The 22,118-nt window shown below is 42.0% G+C and overlaps 1 protein-coding gene across 1 annotated transcript in view; it reads left to right on the forward strand.

Moving 5' to 3' along the window:
- LOC141340109 (piezo-type mechanosensitive ion channel component 2) overlaps window positions 1-22,118 on the forward strand; it is a 203,914-nt gene that overhangs the window by 45,542 nt on the left and 136,254 nt on the right. Inside the window, exons 9-12 of the mRNA XM_073845042.1 lie at window positions 5,409-5,492; window positions 12,163-12,289; window positions 17,535-17,689; window positions 17,932-18,189. Of these exons, the coding sequence (XP_073701143.1) occupies window positions 5,409-5,492; window positions 12,163-12,289; window positions 17,535-17,689; window positions 17,932-18,189 (624 nt within the window). The remainder of the gene's footprint in view (window positions 1-5,408; window positions 5,493-12,162; window positions 12,290-17,534; window positions 17,690-17,931; window positions 18,190-22,118) is intronic.

The raw sequence follows: 22,118 nt of genomic DNA on the forward strand, positions 1-22,118 counted from the left end.
AAAACATGGTTACTACACTTCTACTATATTAAAACCATGGTTATTTTTTTTGTTTAGTTTTTTTCTTTTTTTGCATTGTGTTTATTTGTTTGTGTTGTGAGTATTTGCAGCATGTTTCTGTATTTGGTTGTGTTGTGAGTATTTGCAGCACATGTGCTGTCAAACTGATGAACATGTTTTCTTAATTTGCTGGTGCTTTTGCTATTCTTAAATTGCAGCATGTTGAGCTCTCTTAGCCACTGTAATTAACACAAAATGCAGCAAACCAACATTGCATTAGCAAGTACAGGCAATGATTGACTAAGAACTATATACATGGGAACAAATAATAAACTAAATCAGGCACAGATGAAAAAAGTGTGTTGCTAGGAACCAGCAGGTAGAGAGCCATCTTGGGGGTGGGAATCAAACTGTAATTAGGTAGCTTATCACAAACAGCAGCCAATCAGCAAACAAGAAACATTCTTATTAATTATTTAAAAAAAATGCCAGTTTTTTTTTAGCGATATTAATTTTAAGATCTTGTTAGGATGCTAGATGCTACGTTCACAGAATTTTGGCAGCTGCAAAACAAAAAGCTGACAAAATTGCAGGTAGCTAAATGTCTGGGTTCGGATAGAGGGATGAGGCGAGGACTCAGTAATGCAGAAAATAGGGCTTTAATTGGTAAGTAAAAATAAACAAAACAACAAAAACTACCCCTTGTCAGGGGTGCGTGCAGGAGTAGACGAGACGATAGAAAATATTTACAAAGTTCAATATATTTAATATAAATCTCCGAATGGAACAAGGCTGGAACAAGGCAGGAACAAGGCAGGAACATTCACACACATCAAATTCACAAAAGGACCGACAGGGAACTGAAAGCAAAGACAGACTTATTAACAAACACAGGTGACACAGATGACTAATAATTACAAGGACAGGTGCAGGGAATCATAATAACGAAGGGCTAAACCAAATGACAGATCAACGGGGGGGAAGACAAATGGGAAAAACCAAAGACAAGACAGACAGAACTGTGACATTACGCCCCCCTCCGGAAAGGCGCGTCCTCGCGCCGTGGAAAAAAAACGAAAAAACGAGAGGGGCGGAAAACCAGGAAACCAGAGTCAATGAGGGAGGGGGCTCCGGCGGAGGACGCAACCCCCGGAGGAGGACCAGAACAAAAGTCCAGGTAACAAAAAAGACAGTCCAAGGGGGCGACGACGGTGGGAGGAGCCAGGGAGGAAACAGGAGGGACCTGAAGTAGGAGAGCAGGACCCAGATCGCAGCCAGGATGACGGCCCACGGAGGAGCCGACGGAGGGAGGAGCCATGGTGGAGGAAGGACCGCCGACTCCGTGGGGCCGACCGACAGAGGCAGAGCAGCTGGCAGAGGAACCCGAAGCGGAGATGGAGAGCCGAAGATCCAGGGCGACACCGCGGATCCGGAGGGCCAAGGCGGAACAGGAGGCTCTGGCGGCCGAGGCGGAGGCCGCCAGAGGACGAAGGCCATGCTGACGGGAAGGAGGAGCCTGACAGAGCCGGAGGGACAGAGGGACGAGGCGAAGCCAGAGGAGTGGAGTCCCGAGGCGGCGGATGGTCGACGACTGACCAAGGCGTAGGCGGAGGGACGATGGAGCCCGGTGGAGCTGGTGGGCCGACGGGCGACGGTGGAGAGGAGGGCGTCGAGAGCCGTGGTGGAGCCGCAAGGTCGGAGGACCGAGGTGGAGATCTGGACTCGTAGGCTGGAGGCGGAGCTGAGGGATCCTCCAGCCATGCCACCGATGTAAGCTGGCATCCCTGCGGCGAGCCCACTGCAGAGATGGTGGGCTGAGGGTGAGCAAGGGGACTGACTGATGACCTGGGAGACTTTGGGCGGCTGGGCGGAACCAGCGGGGACTCAGGACGGCTGGGCGGAACCAGCGGGGACCAGGCAGATTCAGACAGAAGAGGGCGGGTGGGAGGGAAGTCTATGCAGGTCAGTGGCTCAGAGAAAAAGTCTATTAAGTCATATGATTTTATATCCTCGACTTCGGAAAAGAAGTCGATCAGGTCCCCAGAGTGTTCCATCTCACCCCCAGCGGAGTTGCAGTGGGCAGGGCTCTCCATTTCCCTCACTTGCTCCACGTCGCAATCCACCGTCACAGATGTAGAATCCGGCTCACGCACCTGGTCAGCCGGAGAGGGCTCTGGCTCTGTCGCTCGCGGCTCTAGTCCCTCATCCGCGGTGCGCTCGGGTTCATGCTCTGCGTGTCGGGGTGATGGTAGGCTGCTCTCTGGGTCGTGAGTGGGGCTGACGTCCTCCTCGACGAAGCCGACAGTCCAGGAAGATCCACTGGACGCCAGCACCCACTCGATGTATCCGGCGATGCTCTCTCGAGGACCCTCCCCGGACAGCTGCTTCTTGATGTTATCATTTAATCCATTGCGGAAGAACGTGCACAAGCAGCTGTCCGGGTAGTGCGTAGCTGGGACGAGGAACAGAAAGTCTCTGATGTGGTCCTCGAGAGAGCGTTTCCCCTGCTTCAGGAGGATGATGGTAACGGCAGGGTCCATAATAAATCAAAAACAAAACACTGAGAAAAACAAAGACGGAAAAATAAACGCAGGGGAAGGTGCCGGGTTAAACTGTTTTGGTCGGTCCTTATGTCAGGGGTGCGTGCAGGAGTAGACGAGACGATAGAAAATATTTACAAAGTTCAATATATTTAATATAAATCTCCGAATGGAACAAGGCTGGAACAATGCAGGAACAAGGCAGGAACATTCACACACATCAAATTCACAAAAGGACCGACAGGGAACTGAAATCAAAGACAGACTTTTAAAGACAGACTAATTAACAAACACAGGTGACACAGATGACTAATAATTACAAGGACAGGTGCAGGGAATCACAATAACGAAGGGCTAAACCAAATGACAGATCAACCGGGGGGAAGACAAATGGGAAAAACCAAAGACAAGACAGACAGAACTGTGACACCCCTTAGGGGAAAACAAACTGACAGGCTTGGCAAGGCAAAAGCAGGACTGGAAACATCAGGTAAATACATCAACGAACTCGCACCACACTGAAGACACAAGGAGAATAAATAGGGAGCAAATGAGGAGAGTCAGTCCTCGCTGCAGCCTGTAGCGCGATGACGTAGCTGGATCAGGTCCAATACGTACTGGACGTTATGCGCATGCGCGGTGGTTTGTTTTGCTGATATTTCAATATAGACAGCTATGATCAGTTTGTATATTAAATCTAATGTTTAATGTTGTTTTTCCCCCCATATATGTACATGCCCTGCTGACACTGGGTTCTGCTTCAATTTGCTGATCAATGTAGATCACTGTAGAAAAAAGAAGGGACTCTTACCAGTCAAAATATATCATTAAGCACACCTTTTTTTTGACATTTGACAAGATTTTTTTTGTGCTGTTATTATTTTTCCATTTCCCTTGAAAGTGTAGGTATTTCAAGTACTTTACATTCCTTATTGTATTGTAACTTTAGGATTAAAATGACACAGAGACATATTTTTAAAATGACACAAAATGACAAATTTTTGCTTCCACTCAACAATAAATATGTTGTATATGCACTCACTGAAAATAATACTTGACAAAGATATTATGCTTTTAATCCATTAAATTTAAATTCAAAAGCTCTAAAGTTATGCAATTTAAAACTTTAAAATTGTAACATTTTGCATGTGTGTAGAGAGCATCACATCACAACTTAAGCATCACATTTGTGTAAATTATTATTCATCAATTATTACTTATTAATATTCATCACTAATAGTACTTTACAGGTTAGAATATCATCACAATACAATATTGTCCCTTTAAACCAGCGCATTCATATTATATTCAGAGATCGCTATGCGCATGTGTCTATGACGTCGGCAAAACAAACCACCGTGCACGCGCCTAACTACGTCCAGTATCAAAAAAGATAAAATTAACGAATATTTCATCATTAACCTACTTGCAAAATTTCATATTCACCGCTGCGAATTCACTCAACAAAATCCTTTATTTATTATTTTTTAAAAAGAGGTTCAACCGTATTTCATCATCCAAAAATCTTAAGGCTTCTAAAACTATCAATTTGTTTCATCTTTTTAATTTATATTGTTTAAGGTTTTGTATTTATTTTTTATTTTTTTTATTTAATTATATACATGTATAAAGCTGGCATTTTTGTACTTTTGTGCTTTGTACCTCAGCAATAAAAATAAATAAATAAACGTCCAGTACCTATTGGACCTGATCCAACTACGTCATCGCGCTGCAGCCTGCAGCGAGGACCTCTTGAATGAGGAAGGTAACGAGGGAAATACAGGTGGGGCAAATTAACCAATAATCAGGTAACAAGGTGGGTGGGGTTAGACAATAGACATGAGAGCACATGGCACACAGAAACAAAAACAAAAGCCATGTGCTCACACAAAACAAGAACACAAGCACATGGCCAGCAAAACAAAATTCACTAGCCATGTGCAAAACAGGATCTGAACACGCAGCTAATGAGAATGCTCATCAGCTGCATGTTCACACAAAACATGACAAACAAGCAAGAAAGCCACACATGACGAAACATAGGAAAACACGCAGCCGATAAAATGAGCTGCATGCAACAAAACAAGAAAGCACGCGACTAGAGACAAACCGTGTGCAAAAACACACACAACATTAACGGACAGAGGAGCGCACGGCCCGAGCGAACGCCAGACCGCACGCTCCCATAGAAACATGAAGCGTGAATGTCCGAATCCCGACGCAAAACCGAAACATGAACAAGACATTAGTGCCGGGATCCGAACACCACGCTCCAACACAAAACAATGCACGCAGACAAGAGAGCGCGCGTCTTGAGCGAACTCGAAGCCACGCGCCCACAAGTAAACAAGACAAGAGGGGAGTGTCAGGGCTCTGTCAGGAAACCACAAATAAACAAGACCGAAGTGACAGAACCCTGACAGCTAAATACTTGTCTTGTGTAAATTACGTGTCTCGTGGTAAATCTTTGGTGTAAACTCACATTAAGTAAACGCCTCCAAGAAAGCCTCAACAATGTTGCAATCCAAAAGAATTGCTTAAAACAATAGCTCCCTGTTTCACAGACAAGGCTTAAGACAAATTCCAGACTAAAATATAAATCTGAGTTGTTTCAGCTGAAAGAAACTTGCACTGACTAATCTTAAAATGTCAGTGCCTTTGTTTTATCTCAAAATGCACACCAGTGATGTTTTTTTTTCTAGGGCTCGTTTATAAAAACGACTTAAATGTCCTAATTGAACAATTGCCTAATCCTAGCTTAACCTAAACCCTGTGAAACCAGGCCTAAATTAATGATTTTATGTGTGGTTGTGTTCATGTTTATCTATTTATCTGCATTAGTAACCTGAATATATATACTATCCTCAGGAAAATGTGGAAAGTTATGCTGAAACCTCCAGCATCCTCTCCAACTTCTCCAAGACTCACCAGTTTCCCCCCGAAAGAAAAGAGGTAAGGTAAAATCTATCAATATCATTTACTTGCCAATATATTCAAAGGACAGGCACCAGTATGAGGGTTGAGAAAACTGCCATAAGGTGAAGGTGACAAGGAGTAGACTCTTATTTACTACATATTTAATAAAGCAGGTTTGTTACTTTCTCAGGCCTTTTGTGATTCCATTACTACATGGTAGTTAGTCGATGACATAACCTCTCCTGAAGTTTATACTATACTGCCTCACCAAGCTTGTGAGGTAGGCATTTATTATCTATAAAATATCATCAAGAAAACAGAATAACAGCATGCTAAGCAAAAAGCACAAATTCATTTGCAAAGAATAATATATAACATAGATAACATGCATTTCTGAAGAAAAATGTAAACTATACAGCGCATCCGGAAAGTATTCACAGCGCTTCACGTTTTCTACATTTTGTTGTTATGCAGCCTTATTCCAAAAATCCAATTATTTTCCTTAAAATTCTATAAACAGTACCTCAAAATGACAACATGAAAGAAGTTCATTTATTAAAAAAAAAACAAAAAACAAAAAAAACAGAAAAAATTTATAATTATACTAGGGGTGGGCATAGATTAATTTTTTTAATCTAGATTAATCTAGATTAAATCTTGGAATTAATCTAGATTAATCTAGATTAAAATGGCTAATTTGATTTCTGATGAAGGCATTCAGAATATGTGTGCTACCCAAATAATGACTAAAAGTCGCCTCCTACAGTGCAATTCCACTAGGTATACGTCATTCGCGCTAAAATATCAAGGTGAAAGTCATCATATCTTGCGTAGTTTAGACCCAGCTCCCAACCCAACTTTGAGAATAGATTAACGGCGATATTTTTTTTATCGCCCGATAAGAGTCTCACGTTAACGCAGCACGTTAACACCGATAACGGCCCACCACTAAATTATACACAGCCTTTGCCATGACACTCAAAATTGAGCTCAGGTGCATCTTGTTTCCACTTTCTCTGTGGAGAGAGGAGAATCTTCCAGAAGAACAACCATCTCTGCTGCACTCCACCAATCAGGCCTGTATGGTAGAGTGGCCAGACTGAAGCCACTCCTCAGTAAAAGCCACATGACAGCCCGCCTGGAGTTTGCCAAAAGGCACTTGAAGGACTCAGACCAAGAGAAACAAAATTCTCTGGTCTGATGAAACAAAGATTGAACTCTTTGGCCTGAATGCCAAGCATCATGTCTGGAGGAAACCAGCCACTGCGTATCACCTGGCCAATACCATCCCCTCAGTGAAGCATGCTGTGGGGATGTTTTTCAGCGGCAGGAACTGGAAGACTAGTCAGGATTAAGGGAAAGATGAATGCAGCAATGTACCGAGACATCCTTGATGAAAACCTGCTCCAGAGCGCTCTGGATCTCAGACTACAGTGGCTACGGGACAGCTCTGTGAATGTCCTTGAGTGGCCCAGCCAGAGCTCAGACTTGAACCTTGAACATCTCTGGAGAGACCTGAAAATGGCTGTGCACTGATGCTCCCCATTCAACCTGATGGAGCTTGAAAGGTACTGCAATGAAGAAAGGGAGAAACTGCCCAAAAGCTTGCCAAGCTTGTAGCATCATACTCAAAATAATAATAATTATAATAATTCGTTACATTTATATAGCGCTTTTCTAGACACTCAAAGCGCTTTACAGTGTCAGGGGTATCTCCTCATCCACCACCAGTGTGCAGCATCCACCTGGATGATGCGACGGCAGCCATAGTGCGCCAGAACGCCCACCACACACCAGCTTACTGGTGGAGAGGAGACAGAGTGATGAAGCCAATGGGAATATGGGGATGATTCGGAGGCCATGATGGTCAGAGGGCAATGGGCAAATTTGGCCAGGATGCCGAGGTCACACCTCTACTCTTTTCGAAAGACATCCTGGGATTTTTAATGACCACAGAGAGTCAGGGCCTCGGTTTAACATCTCATCCGAAAGACGGTGCTTTTTGGCAGTATAGTGTCCCCGTCACTATACTGGGGTGCTAGGACCCACACAGACCACAGGGTGAGCACCCCCTGCTGGCCTCACTAGCACCTCTTCCGGCAGCAACCTAGTTTTCCCAGGAGGTCTCCCATCCAGGTACTGACCAGGCTCAACCCTGCTTAGCTTCAGTGGGCGACCAAGCTTGGGCTACAGGGTGATATGGCTGCCGTCAAAAGGCTGTAACATAACAAAATGTGGACAAAGTGAAATGCTGTGAAACAGATGTAGAAGAAGCTTTCTGAAGCATGCCAAAACTGAGCCGGTGTAGACTGTATTAAGCAGACAATTTTAGGGTAACATATTTCATAATGCATGTTAGGCCCACTTGATGATGCAGAACTGTTTTGCCTTGGGTTATGTTTGTAGATGTCATAGAACTTACAGGAGACAGATGCCTGTGGTTCTTGTTGTAAAAGGCCATTTGTAAGGCACCTTGTGTTCTGGGTCTTTGTATGGTGTCAGGTGGCACGCTTACCTTTTCTTTTAATGGAAACCCACACTTTTTCCTTCAGTCTTAAAAACAGTGAAAGGCTTCAGCCTGGTTCTGATAACTTCGCTTGGTGTTTTACTATGGGAATCATTTTGAGTGTGACATCTGCGGAAGCTCTTATGACACCATGTCTGTCTTTCACAGAGGCTTGCCCCACTTATCAGTCAGGTCGACCCCTGCCAAAGTCATTTACACATTTTTTTTTCTGTGGGAGACAGCAGCAAGCTCTCTTAGCACATTCTGACTTTACTGATTTCGCTGAACTGTTTACAGCTGTTTTACAGCCATGTCCTTTGACTCACACCTATAAAGGGAGACAACTCACAAAATAAACTGCATTAACTATAATATAACTTAAAGATTTTTAAACAAACACATTTATGAAAAATAAATAAGCATAAAATAAATAAGCATGCTTCTACATGGAATACATTTTTTAAAAGGGACACTCCTCATTGCATGTGCAATAAAATCAGCCACAAACATTACTGTGTCCAAGCCTTTTCATTGCTAATATTTCACTTTGCTTTAGTAAGATCCAGGAAGATCCACTGGACGCCAGCACCCACTCGATGTATCCGGCGATGCTCTCTCGAGGACCCTCCCCGGACAGCTGCTTCTTGATGTTATCATTTAATCCATTGCGGAAGAACGTGCACAAGCAGCTGTCCGGGTAGTGCGTAGCTGGGACGAGGAACAGAAAGTCTCTGATGTGGTCCTCGAGAGAGCGTTTCCCCTGCTTCAGGAGGATGATGGTAACGGCAGGGTCCATAATAAATCAAAAACAAAACACTGAGAAAAACAAAGACGGAAAAATAAACGCAGGGGAAGGTGCCGGGTTAAACTGTTTTGGTCGGTCCTTATGTCAGGGGTGCGTGCAGGAGTAGACGAGACGATAGAAAATATTTACAAAGTTCAATATATTTAATATAAATCTCCGAATGGAACAAGGCTGGAACAAGGCAGGAACAAGGCAGGAACATTCACACACATCAAATTCACAAAAGGACCGACAGGGAACTGAAATCAAAGACAGACTTTTAAAGACAGACTAATTAACAAACACAGGTGACACAGATGACTAATAATTACAAGGACAGGTGCAGGGAATCACAATAACGAAGGGCTAAACCAAATGACAGATCAACGGGGGGGAAGACAAATGGGAAAAACCAAAGACAAGACAGACAGAACTGTGACACCCCTTAGGGGAAAACAAACTGACAGGCTTGGCAAGGCAAAAGCAGGACTGGAAACATCAGGTAAATACATCAACGAACTCGCACCACACTGAAGACACAAGGAGAATAAATAGGGAGCAAATGAGGAGAGTCAGGCTACGTTTACATTAATCCGGATACATTTGAAAACGGAGTTTTAATTTTAAAACGCTCTCCGTCCACACTAGCGTTTCCAAGCGTTTTCCAAAAGTTTCTCATCCACACTGAAACGTAGGAAAACATCAAATTCGCCTTACTGCGCATGCGTAAAGCCTCCAAAATTATACAGACGTAATAAATTTTCACGCAATTCTTCTGGCGGGATAATTTACGGAAATATCTCATTATCCACTGACGCGTCTATATCACGCTCATTCATATTTGATCTGAAAAGCAGTTGTCGTCATGTTTTGCATGTTTTTTGTTTGAAAAGCAATTTTCCGTCATCATTTTAGGACTGTAATTTGAAGAGTGTACAAGGTAAATCTCTTTAGCAGCAGTGTCAGTGTGAATAGCACAGGCACAATTACTGGTGTAAACATAGATATCTATTGGTACAATATGCGTCACATGACTATAAATATGCGTCATCATTTTCAAAAGCCTCCGTTTTCACAGTCCACACTACAACGTGAAAACGGCGTTTTCTAATTTATCCACTTTGGCCGGAGTTTTTAGAAATAATCGTTTTCTGTGATAAAAATGGGGTTTTCGTGTAAATGAGAGGCCAAACCGCAGGGAAATATCTGCGTTTTCCCTTCGTGTAAACGGGGCCTCAGTCCTCGCTGCAGCCTGTAGCGCGATGACGTAGCTGGATCAGGTCCAATACGTACTGGACGTTATGCGCATGCGCGGTGGTTTGTTTTGCTGATATTTCAATATAGACAGCTATGATCAGTTTGTATATTAAATCTAATGTTTAATGTTGTTTTTCCCCCCATATATGTACATGCCCTGCTGACACTGGGTTCTGCTTCAATTTGCTGATCAATGTAGATCACTGTAGAAAAAAGAAGGAACTCTTACCAGTCAAAATATATCATTAAGCACACTTTTTTTTGACATTTGACAAGATTTTTTTTGTGCTGTTATTATTTTTCCATTTCCCTTGAAAGTGTAGGTATTTCAAGTACTTTACATTCCTTATTGTATTGTAACTTTAGGATTAAAATGACACAGAGACATATTTTTAAAATGACACAAAATGACAAATTTTTGCTTCCACTCAACAATAAATATGTTGTATATGCACTCACTGAAAATAATACTTGACAAAGATATTATGCTTTTAATCCATTAAATTTAAATTCAAAAGCTCTAAAGTTATGCAATTTAAAACTTTAAAATTGTAACATTTTGCATGTGTGTAGAGAGCATCACATCACAACTTAAGCATCACATTTGTGTAAATTATTATTCATCAATTATTACTTATTAATATTCATCACTAATAGTACTTTACAGGTTAGAATATCATCACAATACAATATTGTCCCTTTAAACCAGCGCATTCGTATTATATTCAGAGATCGCTATGCGCATGTGTCTATGACGTCGGCAAAACAAACCACCGTGCACGCGCCTAACTACGTCCAGTATCAAAAAAGATAAAATTAACGAATATTTCATCATTAACCTACTTGCAAAATTTCATATTCACCGCTGCGAATTCACTCAACAAAATCCTTTATTTATTATTTTTTAAAAAGAGGTTCAACCGTATTTCATCATCCAAAAATCTTAAGGCTTCTAAAACTATCAATTTGTTTCATCTTTTTAATTTATATTGTTTAAGGTTTTGTATTTATTTTGTATTTTTTTTATTTAATTATATACATGTATAAAGCTGGCATTTTTGTACTTTTGTGCTTTGTACCTCAGCAATAAAAATAAATAAATAAACGTCCAGTACCTATTGGACCTGATCCAATCTTTGTTTCATCAGACCAGAGAATTTTGTTTCTCTTGGTCTGAGTCCTTCAAGTGCCTTTTGGCAAACTCCAGGCGGGCTGTCATGTGGCTTTTACTGAGGAGTGGTTTTAATGGAAACCCACACTTTTTCCTTCAGTCTTAAAAACAGTGAAAGGCTTCAGCCTGGTTCTGATAACTTCGCTTGGTGTTTTACTATGGGAATCATTTTGAGTGTGACCATCTGCGGAAGCTCTTATGACACCATGTCTGTCTTTCACAGAGGCTTGCCCCACTTATCAGTCAGGTCGACCCCTGCCAAAGTCATTTACACATTTTTTTTTTCTGTGGGAGACAGCAGCAAGCTCTCTTAGCACATTCTGACTTTACTGATTTCGCTGAACTGTTTACAGCTGTTTTACAGCCATGTCCTTTGACTCACACCTATAAAGGGAGACAACTCACAAAATAAACTGCATTAACTATAATATAACTTAAAGATTTTTAAACAAACACATTTATGAAAAATAAATAAGCATAAAATAAATAAGCATGCTTCTACATGGAATACATTTTTTAAAAGGGACACTCCTCATTGCATGTGCAATAAAATCAGCCACAAACATTACTGTGTCCAAGCCTTTTCATTGCTAATATTTCACTTTGCTTTAGTAAATCCTGACAGTAGTTGTTTAATCCCAAACAAGGTTTATGTTGGTGCAAGCTGTTAGTAAATCTGGCCCTATGTCTGCTTTGTTCTTTATATTAAAAAGGGTCTATGTGTTTGACATGTTTATGTTTAATAAATCTAAGAAAGTTCATATTTAAACATTGACAGCCCTAACTTTATAATTAAACTGTTACCTAAAGTGACCAAATTATTAAACATATAATTAGATCAGTTACTATATGAGTGCTATATGAATTATAAACGCATTAGTGAGGTAGTATGTAAGTAATGATTAAAGGGTAGGATGTCTTGCTATTTTCTTATAGATTGCATTGCCATTTTGTAAAAATTTGCATTCTGTGTTGTTGCCATTTTTAGGCCATGATGTTGGTGTGGAAGAGGACATGGCAAGACCATGAAGATTCTGGGTTGAATTCCCTGATTCTGGAAGATGATTACTCAAATTGCTTTGCATTTTCACCGTACACACAGAATATCTCCTATTGTACGTCAAAAGGTAATTGAATGTAGAAAGTCTACATTATTCTTGTCTACATTATGTTTGCAAAGTCATATACACACAAAACAACAGTTGCATGAAGCTAGTTGAACAAACTCTGTTTAAATGTAGGTTGAGAGTTGTCACAACAAAATCAGTTTAGATTGAGTTCAGCAGGGTAGCTATGTAGGTAAAGTTACCATGGTAATTGCACAGCTAAAATCCAATCCACCTTCTTGAGCCCAGTGGTTCCCAAACTAGGGAAGTTATAAAAATGAGGATAGTGTACAGTGTACAGACAGTAGATTGTTGTGTAAAAAGAAACCTCTTCAGGGTTATATAAGACCTCACTAAAAAATTACCTAGCTCATTATGCAGCTACTTGCCACATAAGTAAATATTTAAAAAAATTTTTTTTGACAAATTACCTCAAGAAGTCTCACAGTACCTGACTGAATGGCAAACTTTAATGAGGACACAGCAGTGGGCTCTTGCATTGTCAGAAACCTGACATTTTCAGTGACATAAATCAGTTCATAAGCACTGAACTTAGGTCTTTTATAAGCATGAATATTTTAACTGGCAAGGCTTTAAAACACGTGCAAATGCTTTTGACATGGTTAACCACCAGATCCTCCTGTCAACCTTATTGGCATCTCAGGAACCGCACTCCAGTGGCTCAGATAGGTCCTTCAAGGTATCTTGGAGAGGTGAGGTGTCCAACTCGCAGTATCTATACACTGGACCACTTCTCTTCTCTGTCTACATGGCATCGCTAGGTTCTGTCATTCAGAAACATGGCTTTTCATATCACTGCTATGCTGATGACACTCAACTGTACCTCTCATTCCATCATTATGATCCGACAATAGCTGCTTGCATCTCAGCTTGTCTAACAGACATTTCTTGCTGGATGGAGGACCATCACCTTTTAACCCAACCTAGCCAAGACTGAACAGCTTGTGGTTCTAACCCATCGTTTCATCACAATTTTAACATCCAGTCAAGCACATTAGCCGTAACTCCTTCAAAAACAGCCAGAAACCTTGGAGTTGTGATTGATGATCAGCTGACTTACTCAGACCACATTGCTAAAACTGCACAGTCCTGCAGATGTGCTTTATTTAACATCAGAAAGATCAGGCCCTTTCTTTCAGAGCATGCTACAGAACTCCTTGTTCAAGCTATTGTTCTGTCCAGGCTGGACTATTGCAATGCCCTATTGGCAGGTCTTCCAGCCAGTTCTATCAAACATTTACAATTAATCCAGAATGTGGCTGCAAGATAAATTTTTAATGAGCTGAAAAGAACGCACGTCACACCTCTCTTCATTAATTTGCACTGGCTACCAATAGCTGCTTGTATAGAATTCAAGGCATTAATGTTTGCTTATAAAACCACCACTGGCTCTGCACCCCCTTAACCTAAATTCAATACATCAGACTTATGTACCCTCTAGAAGCTTTCGGTCTGCGGAGTGCACATTATTTTGCCATCCCAAAAAGGCACAAAATTACTTTCACAGACTTTTACATGAACTGTTCCCTCCTGGTGGAATGACCTGCCCAGCTCAATCCGAGCAGCTAAGTCCTTAGCCATCTTCAGGAAACGGCTAAAACACGTCTTAAATCCTTATTTGACCATCTACCTCTAGCACTCTTTATTAAATTCTATGACATATATTCCAGATTCACTTCATAACATCAGTCGAGTCTTTGAGATAACTTCCTTTTGTGATCTAATGTGGTTTCATTTCAGAGAATAAGGCAGAAATCATACCGTTATAGTATCCTATACCATAATAAAGGGCTAAGTAAAATACAATCCCACTCCTCTTTGCAGATCCTCTTCAAGTCATTAAGGTTTCGAGACTGACGTTTGGCAACTCAAACCTTCAGCTCCCTCCACAGATTTTCATTGAGATTAAGGTCTGGAGACAGAGGTCACTCCACTTCTTGAGCCATGACAACAAAGGTGTCATGTTTTGTGCGTCATTGTCATGCTGAAATACCCATCCACGCCCCATTTTCGATGCCCTGGCTGAGGGAAGGAGGTTCTCACCCATGATTTGACGGTACATGGCCCATACATCGTCCCTTTGATGCGGTTCAGTTGTCCTTTCCCCTTACTAGAAAAACACCCCCAAAGCATAATGTTTCCACCTCCATGTTTGACAGTGGGGATGGCGTTCTTGGGGTCATAGGCAGCATTCCTCCTCCTCCAATCACAGCAATTTGAGTTGATGCCAAAGAGCTTGATTTTGTTCTCATCTGACCACAACACTTTTTACCCAGTTCTCCTCTGAATCATTCAGATGTTCATTGGCAAACTTCAGACAGGGCCTGTACATGCGGTTTCCTGATCAGGGGGACATTGCGGGCACTGCAGGATTTCAGTCCTTCACGACGTAGTGTGTTACCAATTGTTTTCATGGTGACTATGGTCCCGGCTGCCTTGAGATCATTGACAAGATTCTAGGCTGATTCCACAACGTTCTCATGATCATTGAAACTCCACGAGGTGAGCTCTTACATGGAGCCCCAGACTGAGGGAGATTGACAGTTATTTTGTGTTTCTTCCATTTGCGAATAATCACACCAACTGTTGTCAACTTCTCACCAAGCTGCTTATCAATAGTCTTGTAGCCCATTCCAGCCTTGTGTAGGTCTACAATCTTGGTCCCATGGTCCATGGTCTTGGCCATGGTGAAGAGTTTGGAATCTGATTGATTTATTGCTTCCGTAGAAAGGTGTCTTTTATACAGGTAACAAACTGACATTAGGAGGACTCATTTTAAGAGAGTGCTACTAATCTATAAAATATGAAAAGTATGGATAGTGGGTATTTTATTTTTTATTGCACAGTGGAGGGAACATTTAACTGGTAATGAGGTATATGGCCTGAGGGAAGATGCTTTTCCTATGTCTGGCTGTTTTGGTGCTCAGTGCTCTGTAGCACTGGCCAGATGGAAACAGTTTAAAGAGGAAGTAGGCTGGGTGTGAGTGGTCCAGAATGATTTTGCCAGTCCTTTTGCTCTCTCTGGATGAGTGCGATTCTTGAAGGGCCTCTCAGCCGGCTCGACGTGCGAGCCCCTCAATCACAATAAGGATGCAGAGGCTCGCCCCTCCTGAAAGAAGGCAAGGCTGGAGCAGAGCACTCCGATGGGCAATAATTCGCAGTGCTCACACTCAATGTCCTCAAGGGGACAAACTGCGTGTTGTTCCCCCAGACACTCCAAACAGAAATCATGTAAGTCATTGTCAGGAACGAGTTGCGCACATGGTGGCAAGCGTCTCTTGACAGACTCGCTAGGCATGATCTCTCCAATTTTAACATTTAGAAACACTTCTTTCTATTTTTTAACAACAGCACATGCTGAACACACAACACACACATAATGTGGTCTGACCTCAAAGAAACTCATGAACAAATGGACTCCAATTCTATTTCAATGACATCACCGACCAAGGTTATTTAAGCCATTTCTTTGCGTGTTTGACACACATGCTTCACTACCGGTCGAACAAAGAATGTGTCCATAAGTGTTAATGAAATGCAGTATCGAGTGTAGCTTTTGATAGGGAACTAAATCTACAGATTCAGGGCACCAACACACACCTTCCAAAGCAGGCAGATAAAATGACAGCAATCAAATGAAAACTGGAGATGTGAAAATAGAAAAAACATTCCTAGAGGTGTTTTCCAGTGCAGAATCTTGTAAAATACAACTGGATTCTAGATTGCAACATCAGCTGCTGACTTCAGCACAGCAGAAGAGAAACAGTTAATTGATGTCACCTATGATTCAACAATGAGGCTTAAGTTTAAGGTCTAACACATTAGCCGCATTTTGGATTGGAGTGGAAAGGACTACCCAATGCTAGGCAGAAGAGCCCTGGCCATACTTATTTTGCCACATCCTACCTATATAAGGTTTTATGCAGTTGCCTTAATCAAGATAAAAAACAGATCAAAGCTGGACATTGAAAATAAGATAAGAGTGGCAGTCTCACAGCTGCATCCCCAATTTGAGAAATCTGCAGCACAAAGCAAGTGCAACCCAGTTTCTAAAAAGACAGTGGAACTAGTAAACACAAATCTAATTTCTGCAGTTCAAAACCTTTCATTTTTTTTGTGCAGAGGCAAGTGTGAGAAAATCCGTTGAAAGCAATGAGGGTTTTACACAGTAAAAATGTTGAAGTTGCATGCTACAGTATCTTACAAAAGTGAGACCTCAGTAACCATTTTAGTATATCTTGTTAACGGAGAATTGTATAGAAATGAAACTTGGATATATTTCAGAGTAGTCAATGTGCAGCTTGTATAGCAGTATAGATTTATTGTCCCCTGAAAATTACTCAACATACAGCCATTATTGTCAAAATAGCTGGCAACAAAAGTGAGTATACTCTAAGTGAACTTGTCCAAAGTGTCAATATATTGTGTTAGCACCATTGTTATCTGGCACTGCCTTAATCATCCAGGGCACAAAATTGACCAGAGCTGCACAGGTTGTTGCTGGGATCCTCTTTCACTCCTCACCTTCTACATCTGCAACCATTAAAGCAATGCTGGCAGCACTCATGCATCTGTTTTTTGAAGCCAGGTTCTGCACCTGATGCACAGAACGAGCGCTCAACTTCGTTGATCGACCCTTGCAAGGCCTGTTCCGAATGGAACCCATCTTGGAAAACCTCTGTATGCAACATACTGCTGTTATCACTTAGGGTGTACTCACTTTTGTTGCCAGCTATTTTGACAATAATGGCTGTATGTTGAGTTAGTTTTAGAGGACAGTAAGTCTATACTATCCTGTAAGTGACTAGTTCCTTATTTAGTGTTTTTTATCCATGACATTCTACTTCTACACATCCTCAGACTCACAATTATGCATTTCTATGGCACTATCAAAGCCTAAACAGCGCAATTAATCTGTGGCAGTCAGGTGGTGTAGCAGTCACAAGGTTAAGGTCGTAGCTCTCAGAACCTTCCCTGCTTGCTAGTTGTAATTAAAATTTCTATGAGCATGTGAATGGTTTGGTGTTAATAGTATTACCATAGAAAGACAAAATTCTGAGGACATGGGCAACATATAGAACGTTGTAATTATGGTAATTATGACATGGTGGGACTCCCCAGGACATAACTGATTTACATCCCTCATTTATTGTTCATATATGTTTATTGTATTTGTTTTGCTCACATTTAAGAATCTCTCTGTGTGCTTGTGTGTTGAATACATGCACAGAAGATACTGTGAAGAAGGAAAACTGTGGTGGAGGGAATGGAATATTGAATGACGTGGCTTCTCTATCTTCTACTGATGCAACAGGACCCAGTGCTTTAAACCAGCTTGGGCAGTTTATAATGAAACAGAGCTATTTATTTGCTCTCATCATCACAATGGTAATGCAGTGTTTGCGGCCCTAATGTATGTTGCTTTGTGATTGAAACATAGAAACATTGAAACAAATATTTATCTTCTGAAATTTATCTAAATAGTATTCATTTATTTAAACATTTCTTTGTCTGCGTGCATAAGAATTGTAACGTTTTTTAGGCTTACTTTTATAACACTTTTTATGCACTATCCACATTATGTCCTTACATTCATGCCGCTAATATGCTTTTTCTTTGCATGCGTGCAGGTATGGAGCATCAGCTATAACTCATGGCTTACATTAGTGTTACTGGTGTGGTCATGTGCAATCTGGATGTTGAAGGATCGGCGGCGGTTCGCCATGCTAAGCGCTCCATTCCTTGCTGTCTATGGGACATTACTGCTAGTGGTTACATTCATCAGTCAACTCCATCTCAACCACATTTTCCCTACTTTACCAAAGCAGGTCTTGATTGACTTTGATGTCTATGGTTATCCAGTGCCCTGTGTGCACCTTGCTGCAAAGGTATGTAAAGCTAAATATTGTGGTGCAGCTTAGTGAAGAGTTCTTAGCATAGAGATGCATAATTAACTATGTTTATTACCCTTTGATTTGTATGATTACACCACTGCTGTTCCAGATAGAGAAATCTGTTGTGAAATAGCCTCACAAATATTCATTTTAGCAAGCAAAATATAATTTGTATGTTACAAACATTTGAATAGGCAGAAATGTTAATTGGCATACATTAAATTCAATATGGAGTGTACAGTATGGGGGTGTTAACTGTGATAGGATGATCGACAGGCTGATTTATGGTTACAAAAAACACAACAATGTGACAAAGCAGTCAGTGTTTAAAAATACAATGGCATGGTAATATGTTCCAAAAATTGCATAGTCTTGAATTTTATTCATCCGCAATTGTGCAGATTTTTCAGACTGTCCCCACCACAACTTATTTAACCCCTATTAATTAACTCACTGGCTGATATGTATACAGTGCTGTTTGAAAATTTGTGAACCCTGCATATGACCCAAAACATCATTTGGATTTTTAGTCCTGAAAGTAGAACCCAGTCAAACAAATGAAACAAAAATATGCTCTTTGTCATAGTGCTCTTTGAAATAGTATATATATATATATATATTATTTTTTACAATGTAATGCAAAATGCTGTAAAATTAACAATTCAGCTGTTATTTTAAGTATTGCATCATTATCAAAACATTATAGTAATTCTCATTTTTATAAAGATACTGTATTATTCATAGTGTATTTATCTTTTTTTGACTTGTATCTAGTAGGGATGCTCATTTCAGTTAATTTTCCTGACTGACAACCGTTGCTCGTTATCCGAACATTAACCGTTAACTGATCAAATTAGAATAATAAATTCGTTTAAAATAAAAATAGAATGCACGAGTATCTGTGATGATACATAAAAAATACAAGCAAATGTTTTATTTTAACGTGCAAACAGCAGCATACAGAGCAACAACAAAAACTGCATTCATATATACTCAAATTATCACACATCAGCTGTGAACAGAGAAAATCAGAATGAATTTATATTTATATATATATATATATATATATATATATATATATATATATATATATATATATATAAATAGGCCTAGACTAAATATGTATAAATTAAATAACTACCTAATTAAGATGACACAACTAAAACACTGAAGCCTTCTATGCGCTTTGAAGAACACACGATGTTACAATCCACTCACCACTCAAAGTGCTGGTTTCTGTTGATTTCTACACCTCCGCGAACTCTCTCATTAAAACAAAGGAAGTGTAGACATCATGTAAATAAGAGATTAATTGTACAGTGTAAAGGTTATTTTATTACTTTTTATTAACTTTGTGAGATTGCGATGAATTACAGTAATGTATGAGTGACAGCTTTCCAGTGATTGTAAGGGGAGCACGCACTTTTTAGACTATAATTAATTCAGAATTTGAATACATTTATTCACGGATTCACTCTCTGATAACCCAATATCGCCATTGCCATTGTCACACCAGGCCAGCAGAGGGAGCTCTTACCCACACTGACTGTTGCTGCTCCCTCTGCTGCCTCTATGGTAACTTCCTGTTTATCAGCCATAAAGGCCAGCTCATCACACACACACTGCGAAGTATTGATTTGCTCCTAGCGACTTTACCAAGCGTTTTCCCTTGTTCCCGGTTTCCTAGTTCCTAGTTTATTCCTGTCTTGTTTTCTAGTTTCAGTTTCAGTTTCAGTCTCAGTCATAGTTTAGCCTTGTTCATTGTTTTGTTTCATTGTTTCTTTGTTACTTTGTTTGGTCTCCTGGATTTTGACCCACGCCTGTTTAATGGATTACGCTCTTGGATTATCTTTGATGCTGTTTGCTGGTGTTTTCGACCCTGACTGTTCGACCACGATCTGTTTAAATAAAGCCTTGCATTTGGGTCGTCTCTCAGTCGTCTCGTTTGTAACAGAATACTTCGCCACACCCGGATCCAGCGGCTTTATTCACCACCAGCATCACAACATGGACCCAGTCGAACAACTTCTGCTCCTTCGTCAAGAAGATCGCCCCATTGAGGAATATGTTCTCCAGTTTTGTAAGTTTGCCCTTCAAGTATCATTTTATGATGAAGTGTGGCTGAAGGACTTATTCCGCTTTGGACTCAACGAACCCACTAAATCGCAGTTGCCTGGAGGGGAATTTAAATGTTCTGTGGAGGACTTTATGAACTATGCTTTATTGTTATGTGGCTCTCCGCTCACTGTGGGAGTTCTAGAAGAGCCTCAGTACAAGATGTCTGCTAGCCCAGAGCCTCAGCACAAGATGTCTGCTAGCCCAGAGCCTCAGCACAAGATGTATGCAGGCTCCAAGCCACAGCACAAGATGTCTACCAGTCTAGAACCCCAGCACAAGATGTCTGCTAGCTCAAAGCCTGTTCACAAGATGGCTGCCTTTCCAGAACCTGTTCACAAGATGGCTGCCTTTCCAGAACCTGCTCACAGGATGACTATTCTTCCTGAGTCTGCGTTCAAGATGGCCACCCTATTGGACCCAGCTCACAAGAGGACTACTACGCCCAAGTTCTCTCGCAAGATGGCCGCCGCCTCAAGGCCCGTTCACAAGATGGCCGCCATCCCCAAGCCTGTTCACCAGATGGCTGTCCCTCCTGAGCCCGTTCATAAGATGGCCGCCTTTCCTGAGTCTGCACCCAAAATGGCCGCCCTTCCAGATCCTGTTCGCAAGATGGCCGCTCTTCCGGACCCTGCTCACAAGATGGCCGCCTTTCCTGAGCCTGCTCACAAAATGGCTGCCGCCACCCCAGAGTCTGCACTCAAGATGGCTACCGCCACGCCCAAGTCTCTCCACAACCACTGCCTGCCCAAGATGGCTGCCACGCCCAAGTCCTCTCGCAAGATGGCCGCCACGTCAGAGCCTGCTGCAAAGATGGCCGCCACGCCAGAGCCTGCTGCAAAGATGGCCGCCACGCCAGATCCTGCTGCAAAGATGGCCGCTACGCCAGAGCTTGCTGCTAAGATGGCTGCCACCCCAGATACCTGAGTCTGTCGTCAACATGGTGGCTACTGCATCAGACCCTAACCCTTCCATGGCCTATCAGAGACTAATATCCAGTTTGGAGGACCCACCACTGCTGTCAGTACGAACAGTCAGTCTCTTACAGCCAGCGCCTGCTAATTCCACGTCAGCCAAGCCAGCTTCCGCCAAAGCCACGTCAGCCAGGCTAGCATCCGCTAAGGCCACGTCAGTCAAGCCAGCATCTGCTAACACCACGCCAGCCAAGCCAGCGACTGCTAATGCTACGACGGCCAAACCAGCATCTGCTAACTCCATGTCAGCCAAGCCAGCATCCGCCAAAGCCACGTCAGTCAAGCCAGCATCTGCCAACACCACGCCAGCCAAACCAGTGACTGCTAATGCTATGACAGCCAAGCCAGCTACTGCCAATGTCACGTCTGCCAAGCCAGAGCCCGCTCACGTCATGTCAATAAGACCACAGCCAGCTAGCGTCTTGTCTGCTTCTCTCGAATCCACCCCAGCTGTTGTTTCTGCCAAGTCAAGCCACGTCACAGCTGCTATTCCTGCTGAGTCAAACCAAGCAGCTCTTCTTGAGTCAGGTCAAGTCACAGCTGATCCTCCAAGGCCAAGTCACGTCTCCCCCGAGAGTTCAGAGCCAACGCTCCCAAGCCATGCAGAGCCAACGCTCCCAAGTCATGCAGAGCCAACGCTCCCCAGCCATGCAGAGCCAACGCCCCCAAGTCACGCAGAGCCAACGCTCCCAAGCCTCATGCCCACTGTCCCGGAGGGCATTCCTCTGCCAACTGCATTACCTGTTATGGCAATCGCCATTTTGAGTGTGTGGGCTGTACACTGCGCCCCAGTGGCCTCTTCTGCCCATGAGTCTGTCCACAAGTTTGCTCTGG

The sequence above is a fragment of the Garra rufa genome, chromosome 8 (genome assembly GCF_049309525.1).
Source record: "Garra rufa chromosome 8, GarRuf1.0, whole genome shotgun sequence".
Taxonomy (NCBI): Eukaryota; Metazoa; Chordata; class Actinopteri; order Cypriniformes; family Cyprinidae; genus Garra; species Garra rufa.